Raw genomic sequence first — 22,936 nt, forward strand, 5'->3', positions numbered from 1 at the left:
ATAGCCTGCTAGACATTCATGAAATGAATCTATTTATAATAGAAAAGCTAAATTTACTGTACTGTGAACATGTAGTATTTTGTGCAGGGTTTTAAGATAGAGGGAATCACCATACCTTAATATCATTCTACACCTTAAGAAACTCAAACAAAACACTGAGCTGATATTTCTAACAGTAAAACACTGAAATGGAAACAGAATACATCTGCGGCCAGGGTATTCTTCCTTTTTCCTGAGACATTAGTTTCCTAGAAGCATTTATGTATTAAATATTCAAGCATTTATGTAGTAAAATATAATTTAATTAAAAACAATACAATATTTTCTTCTATTTCTGTTAGGGGACAGTAATATAAAAATGTGTAGGTGTTATATATATTAATTAAGGTATTTATATAAAAACTAAATTTCACTTCAAGGTCCATTACAAAATATTGCTACAACATAACAGCAATGAGGAAACCAATTCCAAGAAATACTTTAAGGATGATAACTTACAGACCTAAAACTAACTAAAAATGGACTCCAATTCCAAGAGAGTACAAAATCCAAGACAGGGATATCAGAGCTGAAAAGGACTGTATAACTGACCTCATCCTACTCCTTCACTTTATAGACAGAAAAACTGAGATCATGCCAACATTTCTGCTCCACCTCATCACCTTTCTGCTACCTAAATAGAAGTTCCTAACAAAAACAAGGGAACTCAATCCGCTAAACATCATACAGCATCCTTCATGTAATCGAAAAGATAGTATAATAAAAAGATTATTAGAAGAATAAAAATAACATACATATCTCAGATCGGAAATGTGAAAATATGGTTAATTATAAAAATCGTAATATAATTATGGAAAACTGCAGAACTTATTCTGAAATGAACAACTTCCTTTCCTTTTTAACGGTACATCATACTAAAAAAGTAAATCAAATACTTATGAAGTATTTTTTCAATTAATATTTATTAAATCAAATAACTAAACATTTTAAAGTAAAGAAAATAGATTTGATCATATACTTACCTCCTCAATATAATCTGACTCTGATAAGGACTCAGATGATAAAGGTTTATCTTCAGGATACATCTTTCTCTTTTTGCCGAGTCCTTTAATGTCCTATTAAACAAAAAATACACGTATCTTGACTCAAAAAGACATTACTATGCCTTGCAAATTTTGTTTCTAAGTTCTATTAACATTTCTTCCAATTATCGTAAAAATCATCCATTTTCATTTTAGAGATGTCTAAAATTGGTGACATTTAGCAGGATTCAGTCTTTAATTCCAAGAAAGTAACGCTTTTATTAAATAACCTGAAAACAAATAACTACATATCCACTTAGATATAACATCCTCCTCATCTTCTTTAACTCTGTGACAGAATTTTAAAGTCATAAGGAACTATTTCACAGACGGTGTAAAATGTGGGTCCCTTCTATTCTAATCCTTTTGTTTCTATTCAGTGTTGGATCAGACAGGCCTAGTACTGCAGAGGAGAAAATTCAGTGGGTAATTACTTGCAATGACCTAAGGATCTGTACACAGTAATTCCTTTAGTGTATTAAGTGTTAAATTCACATTTAAAAAAAATCTTAATCCCTAAGTATTTTTAATGATGAAAAAATGCATAACTCTGGGGAAAGAGAGGGTCTCAGAGTGGAACTGGAGGAGTACTTAGGACTTAAATATATATTTTAAGAAATAAAAAGTGTTAGGATTTGTTAAAAACTGTTAGGATTTATTAAAGCTTCAAAGTGGACATGCTGTTATCATTTTATTATTTTCCATATACTTTTTTGGTATATCTCAAGTAGTTTATAACAACAAAACCACACAATAAAAAGTGCTCATCCCTAATCCTACACAGAAAAAGATAATATAAAACTTTATATAGCATGAACCCAATTTTGAAGATATAAACAAAAAATTCATGTAGAAAATAAACAGTGATGACCTTATGTATTAGATTATAGGTGATTAACAGGTTTATTATTTTAGTAGAAATGATAAATGCTCATTGTAAGAAAATTCACCTAAATCCCACTACCAGGTTGATTAAACATCATTAAGATTTTTGGAAACATCCTTCTATGTGTATATTTACAATTTTACACAAATACTTGCTGTTTGGAACCCGCTCTTCTCACCCAATAGTATCTTTCCATGCCAACTACATCGTCATTTATGGCGGCCTTTGACATTCATTGAAAGTATATGCCACAATTTACTTAACCAATCTCCTTCTGGAGGGCAGGCAAATGGGTTCTTTGCTATTAAAGACAAAGTTGAAATACAGTGAAGGGTATCTGAGTGCAAAATCTTTACCTAATAATAATGACTAAGTCAAAGACCAAAGTAGCTTTCACCCAAATGATTTTCTCAATCTCTCACAACCCCACAATAGCCTTTTATTTTATTCTTTTATGAGTCACACTTTACCAAAAAGCCTTTTTTAATCAGGCTCTTTTATCATATTATCAGATTATTGGACTAAAGTTCATATTTACTTTTAGAATTACTAACCACGTAGTTTACCAGTTTTTCTGTATGTGAAATGTTCTTTAATACTGAAGATCACTAAATTTTTGAGTGATGTATTCCTCGTTTTACTTAAATCTGTTCATTATATTTAAACTTTGTTCATGGTTTATTCTTTTGTGATTTTTTTGCCATTCAGAATTAGAATTATGTGGTACAAGTTTGTTTTTTGAGGCACAGTCTTTCCCTACCTCAGGATTATGTTAATCATGTCTTTCTCTAGTTATATTTTTGTAATGTAAAACTCTGATTTATCTGGAATTTATTTGGCCTTAATGAGTGTCCAGCTTTATATTTTCCAAATGGCTAGTCATTTTGTCCCAAGAAAAGCAACCTTTATCATATAGTGAATTACATAAATATTTAAAAATTTTAACCTGAACTCTATTCTGTTCCATTGTCTTTTTCTATTCTGGTACCATACTACACTGTTTTAATCAAAGCATTTAAAACATCTAGTAGGGAAAGTCATACCCAGGAACATTTATTAAATCTTCATATGCATCTCTGAATAGATTTATAGTTTTCTTCAAATAAGTCCTACTCAATTCTTCAAAATTTTCTTATATAGTCTTTGTTACTATTATAACTGGGATATTTTCTTCCACTATGTTTTCTAATTGGATATCACATTGCACTTTCACAACAATTTAAAATAAAAATGGAGCTGAAAACAATGGTTGATATATGACTTAAAATTACCTTTCCCTTACATGATTACAACAGAAACCCTAAACAAGATTAAGAGATGCTATACACCAAAAAGTGTTAATCATTCGTATAAAGGAGTAATAGTATCTAAAATACAGAACTCTTATGAATCAGAAAGGTCAAAAACAATCCAACAAAAAAAGGGCAAAGACTAAACAAGGCAATTCACAACTTACAGAAGATGAAATCTGAATGGCTAACAAGTAAATTAAAAAGTTCAACCATCTATACCAGTGACTTTCAACCTTTTTATCTCATGGCACATAAACTAATTACTCAAATTTGGTAGCACACCAAAAAATACACTTTGCCAATCTGACCAAAAAAAACGAAGGTATAATTTGATTCTTCACTCTAGACAGCTACCGTTGTGTTGGCTGTTGCCATTTTTTTATTTGATAATCTAAGGGAAAAGAGGTAAGTGCCCCTGACTAAATTGTCAGGTATTGCATGTTTTAAAAATTCTTGCAGCACATTGGTTGAAAATTGTTGATCTATACGCATTATACTAACAAAAAGGAAAGCCTCCCAGTATTGACATGTATGTATGTAACAAGAATACTGTCATACGCTACTAGTGGGAATGGAAATTAATAATAAACACTTTGGTGAGCAAAAGGTAGAAAAGTTAAATGTATGTACATCCTAGAACCCAGAAATTACAATCTTAAGCATATCTCAGAAAATTAAAAATAACTTGTGGGAAAGGAAAAATGGATAAAAAATAGCCACTGAAGTACTGTTTGCATTACTGAAAAATGAAAACAGTCTCGATGTCCACAAACAGGAGAATGGAGAAGTAAACTGTGGCAAATTAATATAATGGAATACTATAAGCAAAAGAAGCAAACTTGAGAGGATCAACAAGGATAAATGTCAACAGCACTGTTGAGTGAAAAAAGCAAGTTTCAGAAGGAAACACAATGATACCATTGTGAAAATAGGAAATACCCTATGCTATTTATGAATGTATACAATCAAAGTGTATAAATGTGGAAGGAAGGATGGGCACTAATTTCAGAAATGGCTGCTTCTAAATAAGGAGAAAGTGTCTGGTACTTTTTGTTTTTTAAAATAAAGCAAAACCTGAAGCAAATATGACAAAATGTTAATCATTTGTTAATGGATATTTATATTATTCTTTATTATGTATATTACTCTGTGCCTTATATTATTTTGAAGTGCTTCAAAATCACAACGCAGGAGCAGGTGCTCTAGTATTTCATGTTTGTATATTACCAGGTTTTAGTTTCACACATACATTCAAAAATATGTAAATTTATTGGGGTAACTGGTTAGAAACATTATATAAATTCCAGGTGAACAACTTTATAACACATCACCTGTATAATCCACTGTGCGCCCACTACCCGAAGTCTAGTCTCCCTCCACCACCACATATTTGAACCCCTTGACCCTGTTTGCCCTCCCCAACCTCCTATCCTTTCCCTCTCATAACTATCATTCTGTGTCCGTATCTATGAGTTTGTTTGTTTGGTTTGTTCATTTGTTGCTTTTGTTTTATATCCCACATATGACACATACATTTTTTTTTTTAAAAAACATGAAAATAATCACTTATTCTATAATGGTTTTGAAAGTGAGGAATTAATGTTGAATCACACCACACCCTTTTGAAAACTATTAAAATAATTGTATGGTTTCATTTGGCCAGTTTACACCACACATTATATTAATGCATTTCTTATATTTGAATCCTTGTAATTAACCCAACTTGGTCATGAGATTTTTTTTTTTTTAGTGTCTTAATGGATTTTTATTTGCAAACTGATATCACAAGCACTCCTAGGTATATACCCAAGATAAAAGGAAACATTATTTCCACACAGAAACTTGTACACACATGTTCACAGCAGCATTACTCATCTTAGCCAAAAGGTAGAAACAATTCAAATGTCTACCAATAGATGAATGGATAAATTGTGGTATATACATTCATGAAAAGGAACAAAATACTGATATATATGTTACCACTTGGATGAACCTCAAAAATATTACACTAAATAAAAAAAGCCAGAAAGATGACATATTGTATGATTGCTTTTATATGACATATCCATAATATGAGTATGCAAATCCAGAGAGAGAGAAAGCAGATTAGAGGTTACCTGGGAATGGGAGGAAAGAAAATGGGAACTGAATACTTAACAGGTTGTTTTCAAAGGGGTAATGAAAAAGTTTTAATACTAGAGCAAGGTGGTTGATGCATAGCCATGTACACACACTAAATACTACTGAGTTGTAATTTAAAGATGATTAATAGAATATGTGCATTTCACCTCAATTTTAAAAAATGATATAAAAAGTAAAATATAGTGACACTCATTCATAGTTTTCTTTCATTAGTAATTGCTTTCTTTAGGTTTTCATTTTTAATAATCAGAATAAGATTTTAAAATGTGTATCTGAAACACGGGTAGGGATAAATTTAGCATTAATTATAGTTAAATCACAAGTAAAGATAAAATATCTACTTACAGTAGTAAGCATTTTTTTCAAAACTTATCTAAATATACTCTATTTGAAATATAAGTCCATGTTCTTTCATTAAAAGGGCCTCCTTTATGCCCAGCTGGCGTGGCTCAGCAGTTGAGCATCAACCTAGATTCGATTCCCACTCAGGGCACATGCCCAGGTTTCAGGCTAGATCCCCAGCAGGGGGCGTGCAGGAGGAAGGTGATCAATGATTCTCATCACTGATGTTTCTCTCCCTTCCTCCCTCCCCCTTTCTCTCTGAAATCAATATATTAAAAAAAAAAGTCTCCTTTAAAATGACTTGAAAAAACAAAGGAAATGTTTAATCTCTATTACTTAAAATTTTTAATCTGAGATAATTTATTAGACCACACAAATTCAAACTTTCTGCAGTACTACTCTTTTGATCTCTTACCTTCAATAATGAAACTAATAAATAATTTCCTTAAATCAGCACAAAACATCATAGAAGCAAAAAAAATGTTTAAATCTCAATTTAAAAAGGGGAACACATTATTTCTTGAAGTGAATGAAGTATTGTATGATAGACTACTAAAGGCGATGTAAAATTATAATTACCTTTTCTTTCTCACTTGCATCCTTTGACTTCTTTTTCTTTTTTAAACTATCCTAAACAAATAAATATATATATATGTAAATTTTAAATGTAAAGGATACAGCATAATAGCATAAAGACAAAAATACCAAAAAGGTGATTTGTTCTATAACTGAAAAAAGTTTACTTCAATACCAGAATTTTATTTTAAAAATACAGAAAAAATGTGTTGTGTGTATGCGCTTGTAAGGAAATGAGGCTTCTTCATGTATTTGGCCATATATCAAATCTATGTACACCAAAAATGACATATTGTCTGTGAAGACTTTATGCCATTGCGTATTTTTGTCTGTGGTGGTAACATGCACTGGAGTTCTAATTCACTGTGTGCTCAGGACATCTACCAATCTGATTTCCCTACTCTCCTTATAAGGAGGGAGGTAAGAATTTTTGCTTTTGAATCCCCCAGTTCTAGCTATTAACGTCCCTGAGCCTTTCTTATCCATAAAGTGGGACAACAAATATCTACTTCATAGGGTTAAGAGAACTGAGTTAACATGTCAAGTGCTTAGTAGGCATTCAATAAATGTTAGCTATCGGCTGTCATTAGACTAGCTCTTCGGCTTTAAAAAACAAAGGAAAAAAAATCAACATTTCCTGAATACTTCCTAGACACCAGGCACTTTGTCAGAAGAAATCTCACTGGGGGTAGATATCTGCCACAAAACAATACAGTTGCTTTGTTCTCCTGGGACATTAGGACATTGTTTGTTCAATTGTGGTCCTTGGACACCCATGTCAGAATCACAGAGGACATGTGTTAAAAACATAGACTTTTGAACCTAATCAGACTTACTATATCAGACTCTGAAAATGAGGCCCAGGAATCTACATTTTTATTGCAACATGTATTTCTTATGACCACTACTGTTTGAGAGCAAACTGTGTCAGAAAAATCTGGATAGTACAGAACAGACTTAGGTACAGTAGAAAAGACATTGGACCAAATAGGAGAAGACAGATTCAACTTCCAGTTCTAATACTAGCTGTATACATTTAAGCAAGACATTTTTTCTCTGAACTGTGACTTCATGAAAATGTGAAAAACAATGCCTGCCAGGCTTGTTATAAAGCTGTCATGGAAATGTTGAGAGACAGAAATGTGTGTGTAAGTATTTAAAGAATAATAAAATGCCATATGTAAGGTATTGGCAGAGAGCGTCACAGTATAAAAGATAGTATCTCATTTTTAAACTGAGAGCAATTTAAGATAGGAAAAACTAAAAGAAAAACCTAATTATATGTCTTCGCTACCCAAAATGTTGCTAATTCAAGTAATTTTACCTTGCTGTCTGATTCCGTCTCTGACATGGAGCTCTCAGAAGACTTATGCGAACGGTTCTTCTTTTTCTTTTTTCTTTTTCCTTGTTTCTTATCCTATATAAAAATGTTTAGAAACGTTTGCTTTCTGTTTCAAAAATATAATTGATGCATTTCACTAATATCAAATCTTTATCAATGAACAAAAGTTAATGAAAGGACCAGCTTATAAACATGTTTTATTTAATATTTAAAACTTAACATATCAATTTCCTGTTTTATAAAAAAGTCAAGTGATTTGAGTCACAATTCCTAGCATCTAATCAAATAGCATTTTACATTTTTCCAATCATTTCTTCTCTTATTTTTAAATGAACAAGACAAATTCAGAAATCTAAAAAATATATACATCAATATTTAAATATCTAGATATTTATTTATGTCAGTGCTCTCAGTTATAGATAAGTAATCAAAACCTGGAAGTGAACATTTTTAACTGATATTCCATAATGTGTTTCCTTTGTCATTAAAGAAATTTCAGGTATTTCATGAATCGTTATAGGCAATCCTTACCTCGTCTTCAGAATCTGAAGAACTGCTGGAAGAATCAGAGCTTGATGAAGAAGAAGATGAATACTTGACCAAGCACAAAACAATTAAAGCTTGTGAGATGCAGGAATTTTTTTCTTTTACTAAGTCTCTCAAATACTTAACAAAATCAATCTAGTGTCTGAGAAACAAATGCTATTTTCATAAAACTTAAATATTAAAACATCAAATCTCTCTCTCTCTCTCTCTCTCTCTCTCTCTCTCTCTCTCTCTCACACACACACACACACACACAGAGTAACAGATAAAGCGATGGTGGTCAATTTCCCCTCTTTAATAGCAATACAGAAGTTACTAGGTTATGAGGAGGTTGGCACCTGTTTTTGATATCAGAAATACAACAAAATCACCCATAACAAGCAAAGGGCCTCCAGGCTCTTTGACTGATCTAGAGTTAGCATACAGGCTATATAAATTACTCTTACTTTTTTCATAGACTCTTAATTGTAATATTTAGAAAAATGGAAAAGTTTCGCTCACCCTACCAGATTTCTTCTTTTCTTTTTTCTTTCTCTAAAAGCAAACAAAAGCACAGATCTAAGCAAGTTGGTGTGAATTTTCAAATGTATCTATTAATAATAGTACACAGCAGTATTATGGAAACCCAAATGTGAGATTAAGGACAGCAATAAAGTAAAAATGGTATTACCTGTCTTTTTTTGGAGGAGCTCTCACTTCCACTTAATAATTTCTCCCTGTGTTTTTCTAGTTCTTTCTTCCAGTTCTGTAAAGGTTATAAATACCATCAGGGTACATCTATTCCCTTCTAATAGACCTAATAGATAAGACAGCCACTGTTTCCTTCTCTCCATCCCCTTACCCAACCCAGCCTCTAATTACAAAAGACACTCCAGGTGCCAGAACTACCACCACACGAGCCTCTACCAGCACTTTTCAAAGAGGATATTAAGGGATGAGAACTCTCCACTGTATATTGTATATATTGAGAGTAGGTATTATTACTGAGGCTGAAGAATTTTTTTCCTTCTAACAAAGACGGTTAGATTCTTTTTCCAAACAGTGAAAGTTAAATTAATCTTTACTGTGGATGAAATACTTACTACATACATGTTTGCAATCACACCAAGCAAATATCACCATGGAAATCTCAGGGTAAGATGGGGGCATGGGGATGGGGGAAAGAAGGGGAAAAACCTAACATTTAGAAAACTTCAAGATGATTTAAATTACTATAAGATGGTTTTCCTCTATTTTTTAAAAAGGTCATAAAATTTATATACAAACCTGTACTCAGTATAACAAAAACACCTATAAAATACAGAGCCCCCTTAACCTACAGAACTAGACCCAAACTCTTGGTTTATTAAAAAATTATTTCCTTCTTCTTATAACAAATATTAGTCTATTTTTAAAAAAAGGTACTATTTACAAACCTCATTCATTTTTTCTTCAAATTCAGCCAATGCCTTGGAGCCTTTCTTTTTCTTTTCTAGTTGTTCTTTCACTTCTTCCCTTAAAACACAGAATGTAAAAATGTTTTCAAGCAATTCAAATTAGAGATGGATGCTTATAAACAACACAAAATTTCATAAAAAAGTTTTTCTTAATATCCTAATTTATAAACCTCCATTCCAGTATTGATACAGTTCAAATTTGTGTTCACATCCTTGTAAATCAATTAACATAATAAAGTCTATCAGGCAACACTAATCACTACTTTTCTAAACATGGATTATAAAAGCCAATTCAGCACTACATGCTACAGGCACTGTTTTAAATAAATTTTCCTTTAATTTTCACAACAATCCCAAGACAAAAGTAGTACTATTTTACAGATAAAAGCTGCAGCTTGAGCCCTTGCTGATTCTGCTTAGTGGTTAGAGCCTCAGCCTGTGGACTGAAGGGTCCAGGGTTCGATTCCAGCCAAAGGCACGAACCTTGGTTGCAGGCTCGATCCCCGGCCCAGCTCACAGCACACGCGGGCTGCAACCAATCGATGTGTCTTTCACATCAATGTTTCTGTCTCTCCCCCCCTCCCACTTTCTCTGTAAAGCAACTGAAAAAGTATCCTTGGATGAGGATTTAAAAAAAAAAGCTGCAGCTTGGGGCAGGCAGGAAATCTGCCTAAGGTCACCAAGCTTCGATAGTATCAGCGTTAGCGTGAGCTAAAATCTATTTGATTAAAATACATTCTATTAGTAAATCATCCATCTTATAACGTTCCTCAAACATGTGCAGAAACGAGAACAAGCACATCTGACTGCTTATTCATAGAAAGGCCTGCTTACAAGACTGGCTCTGGCTGGCGCCTGGGAACTTGGATTTTAGGAGGGTCCTTACCACTCCGATAAGAGTGGTTCACTGTGCCTGTTTGTACAAACATTATGGTTTAGGCTGAACACCTGCATTCCTTTGGAGAGTCTGGTGTTTTGGCACCTAATACACAAAGGCTGGCCAGTTCCCAATAAAAACCCTGGGCATACAGACTATCCATGAACTCCTCTGGTTGGCAACATCTCACATGTGTTATCACAACTCTTGCTAACAGAACTAAACACATCCTGGGCGACTGCACAGGAGAGAAGCCTTGGAAGCCTGCCCCCAGTCTCCCTCAGACTTCACCCATGCGCCTTTTCCTTTTACTAACTGTGGCTGGTATCCTCCCACTGTAATAAATCTTTCCTACGAGCACAACTATCTGTGAGTCCTAGGGAATTAGTCAACCTGAGACTTGCCTTGGGGACCTCTGACACACAGGTAATACCTGCTTGAGCACAATCCTTGTTAAGTTCATTACTTCTCTCCAACTTAAATACAAAATATACTTTATTTTGGGATAATTTATTTTCTGGTATTCTGTCACAGTTAACAATAACACCCATGAACACTGTAAAAGGTGACATGCTTACTTCCTGTTTAAGTCAAAGGAAGATTCTGTTACATGTAAGCACAACTTTCAACTACAGTTGCCTAGCTTCTAGAGGAGCTTAGAAAGAGTTTGTAACTCACAACTCTGAAGCATATCATATGTCAAGCTATTTAATAATAAGGAAGAATATGATATGCAATAACAAGGAAGACATACTACAAACAGTAAGGCCAGTGCTATGAGCTTTATTTACAAAAGGTCAGTGCCATTCAACAAGGGCAAAAAACCATCAATTTAAAGCAAAAATCTTACAATGGGAAATTCTAACTCACTGAAAAGCCAGCAGATAAAACTTGAAACAAGACCTAACATTACCCTTCCTAACACCTAGTTACATCTCAGCGAAGGATGAGATTACTCAAATCTACCATTTTAAATAGAACACTGCAAGGTTAAGTTCATTTTTAGGGGACAGAGAAGAGATTGGTATGAAAAGGTTATCTGGTAGTGCCTTAGCTATTTTGGGTGGTGGGCTCTCAAATGTTTCCTTTACACTCATGCATGTGTTTCATACATTAAAAAAAAAAGAGCACATACGAAATATTACTTCAAAAACTACACATCAGACTGATGAATCTCAGAGGGGAGGCGAGTGGGTGGGGAGTGAACTTATATGCATAACCCATGGACACAGACAACAGTGTAGTGAAGGCCTGCAGGGAGGGAGGGCAGGGGCAGGGAGGAAGGGGGCAATGGGGAAAATAAAGGGGACATCTGTAATACTTTTAACAATAAAGATAAATTTTTTAAAAATTACTCATCTGTCAACTGCTTGGCAATCAATACAAGTTATCACAGTAACCTTTAAAATATTTATGAAAACTTCATAAATAGGTAAATTATTTCAAAATACCAGGTAGGCCTTGGTCGATTCAGATAATCTTGGATCGTTGGCCCTGAAGACTGGACTGGACCCCTTGATCTGGCCATTGCTATTGGGTTCATGTAGGCCTTGAGAAAAGAACAAAAATTTACTCCATTAAAATAATCATTACAAATGCAAAAGCTCGCTTACTTATCAAGCAATTTTTATTAAATAAATGCATATTATATCCAACTAAGCACAAGCAATCTGGCTAACCAACTTTCCATTACAAAAAAATAACTTAACACTCTATTAAGCCTCACAAGTTTGAGTGATGAGTAATATTGTGCTTTCATAAAAATTGTGTTTTTACTAGAGATTTGATGAAAGTAATGATACCTCTTTCTTACTGTAAGATGGCTTTATATTGCTTTCTCTTAAAGCCCAATAACCCTGTGAGGGTGATAACACTGCTCTCCTGCAAATGAAAAACTCAGTTCCAAAGAAAGTAAAGAAGATCTAACTCTAAAATCATTGCTTGCCAGGCTGGCGTGGTTCAGCAGTTGAGCATTGAACTATGATCCAGGTGATCGAGGTTCGATTCCTGGTCTGGGCACATGCCCGGGTTTTGGGCCTGATCCCCAAAGGGGGGTATGCAGGAGGCAGCTGATCAATGACTCTCTCATCACTGATGCTTCTATCTCTCGCTCTTCCTTCCTCTACCTGAAGTCAATAAAAACATATTTAAAAAGAAAAAAAATAATTGCTTATTCTACTGTATTTTCTATCTCAGGAAGTATTGTGCCATACTGAAAACAATTTTATTCACAAATTAACATTAAAAGTTAAATTATGCACAGGTAGGAAAAGAAAAATAGGACTTCATCAAAATTTAAAATGTGCATCAATGGGTACTATCAAAAGAGTGAAAACACAATCCACAGAATGGGAGGACATATTTGCAAGTCATGTCTGGTAAGGGATTAAGATCCAGAATGCATTAAGAAATCTTACAACCCAGTAACAAAAAACTCAAACAACTCAATTCAAAAACGCACAAAGGACTTGAATAGACATTTCTCCAAAGAAGATATACAAATGTCCAACAAACACATGAAAAGATGTTCAACATCACTAGTCATCAGGGAAATGCAAATCAAAACACCACAATGAGCCCAGCAGGCGTGGCTCAGTGGTTGAACGTCGACCTATGAACCAGGAAGTCAAGGTTTGATTCCTGGTCAGGGCACGGGGGGGGGGGGGGGGGGGGGGGGGGGGGGGGGAGCGGCAGCAGGGTGCCAGCTCCATCCCCAGTAGGGGGTATGCAGGAGGCAGCCAATCAATGACTCTCTCATCACTGATGTTTCTCTCTCTCTCTCTCTCTCTCTCTCTGAAATCAATAAAAACATCTTTAAAAAACAAAACAAAACAAAACTACAGTGAGCCCTGACCAGGTGGCTCAGTTGGTTGGAACATTATCCCATACATTGAAAGGTTGTGCATTTGATTCTTGGTCAGGGCACATACCTAGGTTTGGGGTTTGATCCCCGAATGGGGCGCATACAGGAGGCAACCAATAGATGTTTCTCTTGCACATCAATGTCTGTCTCTCTCTCGCCTCTTCCTCTCTAAAATCAATAAAAGAAAATATCGTTGGGTAAAGATGAAAAACAAAAACATCTACAATGTGATGCCACCTTACACCCATTAGGGTGGCTATTATCAAGAACACAGAAAGTAACAAGTGTTGCCAAGGATGTAGAGAAAATGGAACCCTTACGAATTACTGGTGAGAATATAAAATGGTGCAGCTGTTGTGGAAAAGTCTAGTGGTGCCTCAGAAAGTTAAACACAGAATTACCACATGACCCAGCAATTCCATCTCTAAATGGAATTGAAAAAGAATGGAAAGCAGGGGCTCAAACGTAAGTATACCATGTTCACAGCAGCTTTATTCACAATAGCCAAAAGGTACAAACCACCCAAATATCCATCTACAGAGGAATGGATAAATAAAATGTGGTATATACATACAATGGAGTATTATTTAGTCTTAGAAAGGAATGAAATTATTACATGCTATAACACAGATAAATCTTGGCAACATGCTAAGTAAATTGAGGCAGACACAAAAGAACAAATATTATATGATTCCACTCATATGAATACCTAGAATAAGCAAATTCATAGAGACAGAAAGTAAATAGAGGTTACCAGGAGCGAGGGGCAGGGAGGCAATTGGGAGTTATTGTTCAGTGGGTACAGAGGAGCTTCTTGTTGAGATGATGAAAAAGTTCTGGAAATAGATAGTGGTGATAGTTGCAGAACACTGTGAAAGTACTTAATGCCAGTGAGCTATACACCTAGAAATATTCAAAACTGAACTTCAGGCTATTTATATTTTAGCACAATAAAAAATATACAGAAAATTAAATTATGCTCTGTATACTGCACTTACTATTTCAGGACAGTTTAGACATATTTTCGAAGATATATTGAGACAAAATAAAGCAGGTTTGTTAATTACAGTGTTTAGCAAAGATATGTTGTTTTATTAAAATTCACTGCTATAGATATAAAATCTGATATTAACTCAGTCTCAACCTCTTGTTCTTTATATTCAGTTTTCCAAATTTAACTCAAGTCAACAAATATTTATAAAAAGAATTTTGGTTGAAAATGACGATTTTCAAGGCTGATTTTTAAGGCCTTAACCCTAATACTTAATGTTCCAAAAGAAGCAAAAGACAACAATGTATTTGTTGAATTTTACTTAACAAAATCTGTAAAAACGACCAACATTTTCCACCTTCAAAACAAATACTAGTTATATATTTCTAGATTTCTCTGTCAGATTAAACAGTACAAAACCACTATAAATACATTCTGAGAACTATTTCCATTCAATTGGACACTGCCTAGTTACTTGGGATGAAAAAGTTAAACCTTTAACATAATTTTCTTACTGGCCGAAATGAATGCTAGAGCTCCTATTGTCAGAGATGTTACAGAAAAAGGGCTAGACATGGATATAAAATGCAACGCTAAAGACAGTGGCATATAATACTTTTTATATTAACTGTTATGCCCTCAAATATTTCATTCAATTACCTTTGCTGAGAATTTCAGTCAGTTCATGTGTAAATATGACAATCACCAGAGGTTGCAATAGAGGAATTGGTTGCCCAGCTAATGATACTGATAACCCTAACCAGAAGCAAGTAAAATGTGTAAGCTAAGTTCATCATTTTTAAAACACAAGTATCACATCATAATTTCAGCAGTACCCAATGGTAAAATATTTTCAGTTTAAATTGTAAAAGTTGTTTATTTCCAAAGAATTCAAATATACACAAGAATATTCAAAACTAAATTCCTAAAGTAGGAAGAAATGAAAATATCCAAATAGCCACCAGAATAATTCATTAAGCATATTAAAGTATACCTACCAAATAAAATACTATGTAGCCATTAAAAAGAATGAGGTAGATCTATAGTAACTGATATGGAAAGATGTCCAAGATTTCTCAAGTGAAAAGCAAAAAAAGCAAGTTGCCCGCAAATAAGATACCATATTAATAAATAGCTATAAAAATTTAAAAACCTAGATGCATATGCACTAAAACATAAAGGGAGATGTCCACTTTTCATCATTTCGTACACTAGAGAAAATTTTTAAAAAATAACTCATTACCTTTATAAAAAAAAAAACCCAAACCACACACAAATATCATCACAATACTGTAAACCCTCGATTTTTCAGACCTTGATTTAATGGACAAAATTTCCGTCTTTATGTCATATGTGAAAATTAACACCCTATTAATTTTAAAATGCTTTTAACCAAGATTTGCTTATAACTAAATTAACAGGTGTTTCTTTTGTTATTAATTCAGGTATTTTTAACAAATTTTATCAAACAGGGCATATGTTGAAAAAGCACTAGTAATTTCACTAACATAAATATTACCTATCTACAACTATAGTCTACATATTTAACGATGTTCGGGAAGTGATTAACACTGATCCCATCACTTCAAGGTTAGTACTGGTTCTGTTGTAGAGTGGCCTGAGTTTGAATGCATGCAGGCCTGAGCCCCGTCTCAGCCATGTGCATTTGTTTACTCTCAGTGACTGGTGAATGCATGCCATTTACTAGGCCTATTCAGTATAAATTTTAAATTATGGCAATACCTATAGAAAACTTTCCTGTTAAATTAGACTTTTTATACATACTTATTTTTAATTACACAAACATGTCTGTGTAAGTAAAAACAGGTAAACCAACTAATTTATCAATTTTTTAAACATTCAGAAAACCTTTATTATATGACAGACTTCTGGTTTTAACAGACACTCCCTTGACCAAATTAGTCCATTATATTAAGGTTTTACTGTATTAGAGGTAAACAAAATGTGAAAAATTTGATCACAATACTGCCACTCCAATTCAGAGAGCTGAATTGTCTTCAAGTAAAAATTCACAAATAGTGCAATAGTAATTTTTCACTCTAATTTAAAAAAATCATAACAGATTTACCATGATTTACAAGTCTTCAATTTACTTTAAAAGTATATTAATATTATTATGTCTTAATGTCTACTGTAAAACTGCTTTCCCAAAGTACATTCCAACCTATCTTACTGCTTATTTTTCAAAGGAAAATAAAATAGTAGTGTCTTCACATGTTAGGGCCATTACTTATAAACAATTTATAGTACAATTACATCAAATATCATTGAGTATGCAATAAAGCTTAACTTCCAAGTTTCTGACCATAAACACTACTCTCATTCATCCCAAACATCTCCATTATTTATTTCAGTTATTTATTAAGTACATCTTATGTACTAGGCTCCTTGCAAAACACTTGATAGTTTGTGCTCATAATCATAAGCAACAGTGCTTTTACTATGCACGAGAAAGGTTTTTAAAACAACAAAAAAAAGTATTTTATAAAGGTAAAGCTTTTTCACTCGTTATGCTTCAGTGTGAAAAAGAATACTCCTAACATTACGGGGATGGGTGGTTAGGCATCGGTTAAAATAAAGAAATTGTACAATTTCTTGAAACATCTATCATTTAATTGCTTTAAATACTGTCAAACACTCATATTCATATAATAACTAGAACTGTCTATGGCACCAAACTGCTGCATCAGTTTGGGCAACAGAAAACAATTTGTTTTTGAAACTCAGGATGGCAAGCTGGGCTCAAAGGAATTTAAGTGGGCAGGTTGGAAAGATAATGCAGTAAAACTAAGGACAAAATGTGCAGAACTTCATTTGTTACTTTGATTACCTATTTTTATCTAGAGGACACATCTATGTAGGGGGCACAAAGTAACAGAAAAAAAATGAAGGAAATTTCTGGAAAACAAAGGGCACAAAGGGTAACTGATCATCATGAATTTAAGGGCCCTTTACAAATTTCGAGAATTAAAATGTTCAACTTAAACAAACAAACCTGTTCAAGAATGCTCAATATCAAAATGAACCCTAATATAACTATGGAGTTCTGGTGAAAATGGTATGTCAATGCCGGTTCATCAATTGTAACAAATGTACCACTCTGGAGCAGGATGTTGATAATGGCGGAGGCTGTATACATGTTGGGGCAGGGAGTATATGGGAACTCTATTTTCTGTTGAATCTTGCTGTAAACCTAAAACTGCTCTAAAATATAGTCTATTTTTTAAAAAAACTTTCAACTTGAAATTTAATGGTTTTTTAAAAAGTAATTCTGTCATCTTTAAAACTATAATTTTATCAATATAAGAAGAAAAAATGCCAATATTTTAATTTTGTTACATAAAATCAAGAATTATGATGTACTGAGCTAAGTGTCAGATAACAAGTTTTGGTCCCAGCTTAAACAGTTACATCTCCTCCTCCATACAATGGAACACTGAATTTGACAATCTGTGTCTTCTATCTCTTAATTTCATGTTTTCATTCCCACAACCTTTGAAGTGCAAACAAATTGTCACCAGAACACTGTGCCAAGACACCATACTGAGAAATAAGCAGAGCCCAGACTAATGCTCTAGGGTAAATGAGATCACTTGAAAAGTTTTTCAAATGCTTTAAAGGGATGCTTTAAGTTTAAACCAACACATTTCCCCAGTAAAACAAAGTATCTTATGCCCCTGTATGAAACTGCACCCAAGGCCTGAAAATTTCTAAGCATTCAAGGCCCAAGCGCATTAAAGAGCCAAAACACTCCTAACACTTCAAGTCTAAAGAATGTTCCAGCAGAACACCATTTCAACTCTATGAGAATCAGGATACAAGCCACTCTGACCTACAGCCCGAGGAGCAGGGGAAAAGAACATTTCTCAACCTTGTAATGAACGTTCACTTTGGCTGTTCCTAAGACATCTTCAATTTATGAAGACTACATAAAATTAAAGCAAACGTTTTAAAGATGGAAAATGTAAAATGTCATCAATTCATAAAAGCAAAGATCACTTAGCACTTCCCATCGCTCCCTCCTTCAAAAAAAAAACAACACCCAAAACGCACAAAGGAAATAATCGTTGAGAAAATGCTCAATTTAGCACATACATTAGCTTTAATTTGCATTTATTTTTTCATTTTGGTGTTCAGTGGCCAAAACTTCGTCATAGGGAAGCCCAGGAATTGTAAGGATGCCACCTAAGTTTATTGCTAATCTTTTATGTTTGCAGCCCATCCAATCTGATGCACAACCTGGGTTTTCCAAACCAACCAACCTAGTAGCCATCTAGAATGACTTCTTCCCATCTCCACCTTGTCAAAAGTACCTTCTCTTTTGGATGCTCTCAAAACCTCAAATCTCTATCAGATACCATGTCTTATTCTATTATTTATGTATCTCGTTTATCTCACTAGAACAGTAACTTTCATGCCAAGCGCTCGCCTGGCCATCTTTCTTTTTGAAGGTTGAAGGTAAATAATGATCTCCTTTTACAGAAGAAACTGAGGCTCAGAGAAAAACAACCTGGCCCACGTCACCCAATTCCCGAGGGGCCCAAACCGACATTCCGGTCAACATTCCAAGTGGACTGCAAAGTCAACTATTTTCAGGCCATTCATTCCTTCAGGGGGCCTCCTAGGTGCCAGGCAGTGCTGGGCGCTGCGGCCACCAACACAAACGCTGCGATTCTGGTTTTCAAACGGGAGCACGCCTGCGCTAGAACCCGGGCGCCGCAGGCCCCGAGCGCGGCGACCGCGCAGGAGGCCTCCGCGCCTCCATCCCACCGGGCTGCGCACGACGCGGGCGCAGAGGGGGTGCGAGACCCCGAGAAGCGGGGCGCGTCCCGGCGCCTCCCTGGACCTCAGACTTTCGGCAAACATGCTGGAGAGGACAGACAGGTCTCCCCGAGCTCTTAAAAAAAAAAAAAAAAGGGGGGGGCGGCACTGCTGGCTCCAGTAAGGCAGGGAAGGGAGCCAGGGAGCATCGCCAAAGGGTGCGGCGTGTTTGGGGGTGCTAGAGCAAAGAGGGGGACAAGAAAAAAGGAAAGAAGGAATAGCGAGGGGGCCCCCGGAGGCGCCAACTGCGTGCGCGGCGCACGCGCGTCCGGAGCCGGCGTGGGGGGCGGGGGGAGAGCCGAGGCTCCGGGCCCCGGGTCCCAGCGCCGCAACCGCCCCTCAGGCCCAGCCGAAAAGAGTGAGGGGCCCCGCTCTTCTGCCGCAGGCCCCACGTCGCCCCATTGTTTTCCCCACCGGGTACTCACCACCCGGTTGTCCCGTTTCCCCATGGTGCTGGACTGAGCGCACAGTCAAACGCCGAGGGAGACGAGACCAGTGGAGCGGCCGAAGCGGGCCCGCACCGGACCTTCTGGCGACTCCCCCGCCCCGCCCAGAGAGCGGCGCCGCGCCGACCGGGCGGCCGCGTCTGGCCACAGCGCCACCTATCGGCGCGGAGGAGAGGCCAGCGCGGGCGATCCCCCGCGGCCCCCAGGGTTCACCCCGGGATTCCAGTTCTTTACCACACACCAGGGACGCGCGGGCACTGCTCTTCTGCGCAGCAGCCCTCACCAAGACAGCTCCGCTCGGTTTGGCCTTGGATTGTCTTGCTCCCTTCCGTTTCCGATGCGCTGAAATTCTCATTCTAGGGGATTCAAAAATTATTGCAACTTTTTGTGTGTGCTTAATATAATGCAAGCGCTGGGAATAAAGTGATGACCAGGACAGAGGTGGTCCTTCACAGAGTGCATCAGGTGGTGAGGGAGAAGACAGTACTGTCGTAGATGTTGCTAATGAAATCGCCCTTTAAGTTCAAGTCCATTTATCCATCACCCACACATTCATTTCACACTAATTTTTGAACATCTACTTTGTGTGATGCACTAACTGGCGACTGGAAGCTGGATCTGGGTCAGGACACAAAGATGATTAAGACACATCCCTACCTTCAAGGGGGCTGTTTATGACGTGGTATAGAAGATAAGCCTACACAGGGCCAAATTTACTGCATGGCCAGTCAGAATATCGTCAGTACAGAATTAAAACTTAAAGGGAGGTGATGGGGGCTCCAGAGGAGTTATATTTATTAAGTATTTACAGACCTGGATAAAGCTAGGCCTTCTGTGCCCATCTCAGCAGTGTCATTAGGAAATAATTAAAAATTAACCTGGATCTTTTCTGGACCCTTGGAAAATGGCAAAATGGGCTCACACATTACATACAAGAAAAATTCTTAAAGTCCTCTTTCCCAGTTTTCTCCTTCCCTTCTTTTCTCATACTGCACAACAGATGCTCCCAACTCCCATTTTCTGTTTCAAAACTTTCTTAAACTCTCTCAAATGCAGCTGTTAGTGGTTCTACTCCCCAGTAAACATTCATTCTCCTGAGTAACCCTCTGCTTTTTACTGCTAATTAGACCTCCGCAGTCATTCGTTTCACCTCCGCTTCCATGACTTAAGCTGGGGGACTCTCTAACCAAAGACAGTTTTTCTGTGTGCACAACAGTAAGAGGAGAATCTGTGAATATTACCTTTTTTTCATGGCTCAGTTATAGTTTTCTTTTTAATATTCCAGGAACTTTACAGATATTACAGCAAACACTCGATTTTTCTGACCTCGATTTAAAGGACTTTGGATTTGATGGACATTTTGGCCCTGTATGTCATATACGAAAATTAACACCCTGTTAATTTTAAAATGCTTTTAACCAAGATTTGCTTATAATTAAATTAACAGGCTATTTTTTTATTATTAATTTACTGTGATTTTTAACAAATTTTAGCAAATAGGCCATATGTTGGAAAAAACACTGTAGTAATTTTGCCGACATAAATAAATGTTACGTATCTACAACTATAGTCTACATATTTAAATCAGAGAGTCACCACTTGAGAACAACGTTTCTCGAATGATTATCACGTGACCACACCGCATCCGTCATGATCATTGGTCCTGTTGTTGCGTGGGGTGACCTTCTGCAGCAGTTTCAAGGAGTGCTGACCGATGTTCCCACGTGCTCTAGGCCCCCCCAGCTGTGTGCACTTGTTTACTCTCAGTGACTGGTGAATGCACGCATTTATTAAATCTACTCAGTGTAAATTTAAAATTACTGTAACACATATAAAAAACTTTTCTGTGAAATTAAACTTTTCATTCATAATTTTTTGTTTTTGTTCTTTCTTGTTAATCCCCACCTGAGGATATTCTTCCCATTGCTCTTCAGAGAGCGTGGAAGGGAGGGAAGAGGGATGGAGAGAGAGAGAGAGAGAGATATGCACTGACTGCTTCCCCCTCGGGAACCTTGGGGGGGGGTGGGGAGGGAACCCGCAACTCAGGCTGCCCTTAACCAGGAATCAAACCTACAACCCTCAGGTGCACCAGCCCACGCTCTAACCACTTAGGCACATTGGCTAGGGCCATACGTATTTCATTTTAATTACACCAAGTGTCTACATAAGTAAAAACAGGTAAACTAACTAATTTGTCAATCTTTTAACATACGCATTTGGAAAACCTGCTTAATTATGTAACTGACTTTCGGCTTTAATGCATACCCACCCCCTGGCCCGAATTAGTCCGTTATATTGAGGCTTTACTGTATTTCCAACACTTCAACATAAGCTTGAAAATACCTATGGCAGAATATGGTGTTTTTCCTCGTTAGCTCTGTCTTACCTTTCACTTCCTTTGGCTGATTATACAGAATACAGAGGTTTTTAAAACATATACTAATGCCGTAAGGCTACAGAAGGGTTTTTTGTTTTCTGTAGATGTCTCCCCCTCTGGCAATGTACACATCCTCCCAGATGGTGCATGGATCCTAGGGGAGACAAAGAAGCAGGAAAATGACCGAGAAGTATGTAGAAATAATGAAGAAGAATGCTAAATCTATTGGGAGGTCCTCTGAGTGGATTCCATAAAGACCGGATCAGTTCTAGCCTTCTTGGGATGTAACTCACAGTGACTCAACGAGAAGAATAAAAAATGCTTTACACATGCTCTATACATGTGTGAACACATTTCCCTTCTAGCTTGGACCTACATGCCTTCCCAAATGTTCTAGGCATAACCAAGAGATTACATTCCATTTTTCAGATAAGAAAAACTGAGGCTAAAGGAAACCAAATAATTTGCCCCAGTTCCCATAGCTAGAAAGTTGAGAAGCTGGGAATTCAAATGCACGTGTGGCAAACTTGAAAGCATGTGCTTTCCTTACAACATCACACTGGCTTTGGAGGGGTGAAGGAGAATTGAGAACTGGCATTGCAGGTGAACTGTGAAAGTGGGCAGAATTCCCACAGAGGACCTGAGGGGGAAGGACATTCCAAACAGAGGCAACAGCCTGAGTAAAAGGAAAGGTGATGGGGTGAGATGTGGCAGCACAGACCACGTGCGGTACAGGGGAAAGAAGGCTGGAAAGGTACATTGGAGCTGGAGACCAAGGGCCTTGAATGCCAAGGGAAGAAGTTTTAATTTACTCTGCAGGCAAAGCTTCTTGAACAGGGAGTAACATGAGCATTGATAAAAGGCAAAGCTTTAACTAGTGACAATAATAATAATAA

At 36.4% G+C, this 22,936-nt stretch overlaps 1 protein-coding gene across 2 annotated transcripts in view; it reads right to left on the reverse strand.

The window, feature by feature from the left end:
• FAM133B (family with sequence similarity 133 member B) overlaps positions 1 to 19,707 on the reverse strand; it is a 23,938-nt gene extending 4,231 nt beyond the window's left edge. Inside the window, exons 1-9 of one of the 2 annotated variants that reach the window (XM_016218850.2) lie at positions 19,643 to 19,707; positions 11,973 to 12,070; positions 9,624 to 9,702; positions 8,879 to 8,953; positions 8,710 to 8,742; positions 8,194 to 8,256; positions 7,645 to 7,737; positions 6,324 to 6,374; positions 1,023 to 1,115 (exon numbers count right to left, since the gene is read on the reverse strand). In XM_016218850.2, the coding sequence (XP_016074336.1) occupies positions 1,023 to 1,115; positions 6,324 to 6,374; positions 7,645 to 7,737; positions 8,194 to 8,256; positions 8,710 to 8,742; positions 8,879 to 8,953; positions 9,624 to 9,702; positions 11,973 to 12,070; positions 19,643 to 19,666 (609 nt within the window). In that variant the 5' untranslated portion in view covers positions 19,667 to 19,707. The remainder of the gene's footprint in view (positions 1 to 1,022; positions 1,116 to 6,323; positions 6,375 to 7,644; positions 7,738 to 8,193; positions 8,257 to 8,709; positions 8,743 to 8,878; positions 8,954 to 9,623; positions 9,703 to 11,972; positions 12,071 to 19,642) is intronic. The other variant, XM_087821156.1, reaches the window with a different exon arrangement.
• Positions 19,708 to 22,936: the final 3,229 nt, after the last annotated feature.

Source organism: Miniopterus natalensis, chromosome 10, assembly GCF_054644295.1.
Source record: "Miniopterus natalensis isolate mMinNat1 chromosome 10, mMinNat1.hap1, whole genome shotgun sequence".
NCBI lineage: Eukaryota > Metazoa > Chordata > Mammalia > Chiroptera > Miniopteridae > Miniopterus > Miniopterus natalensis.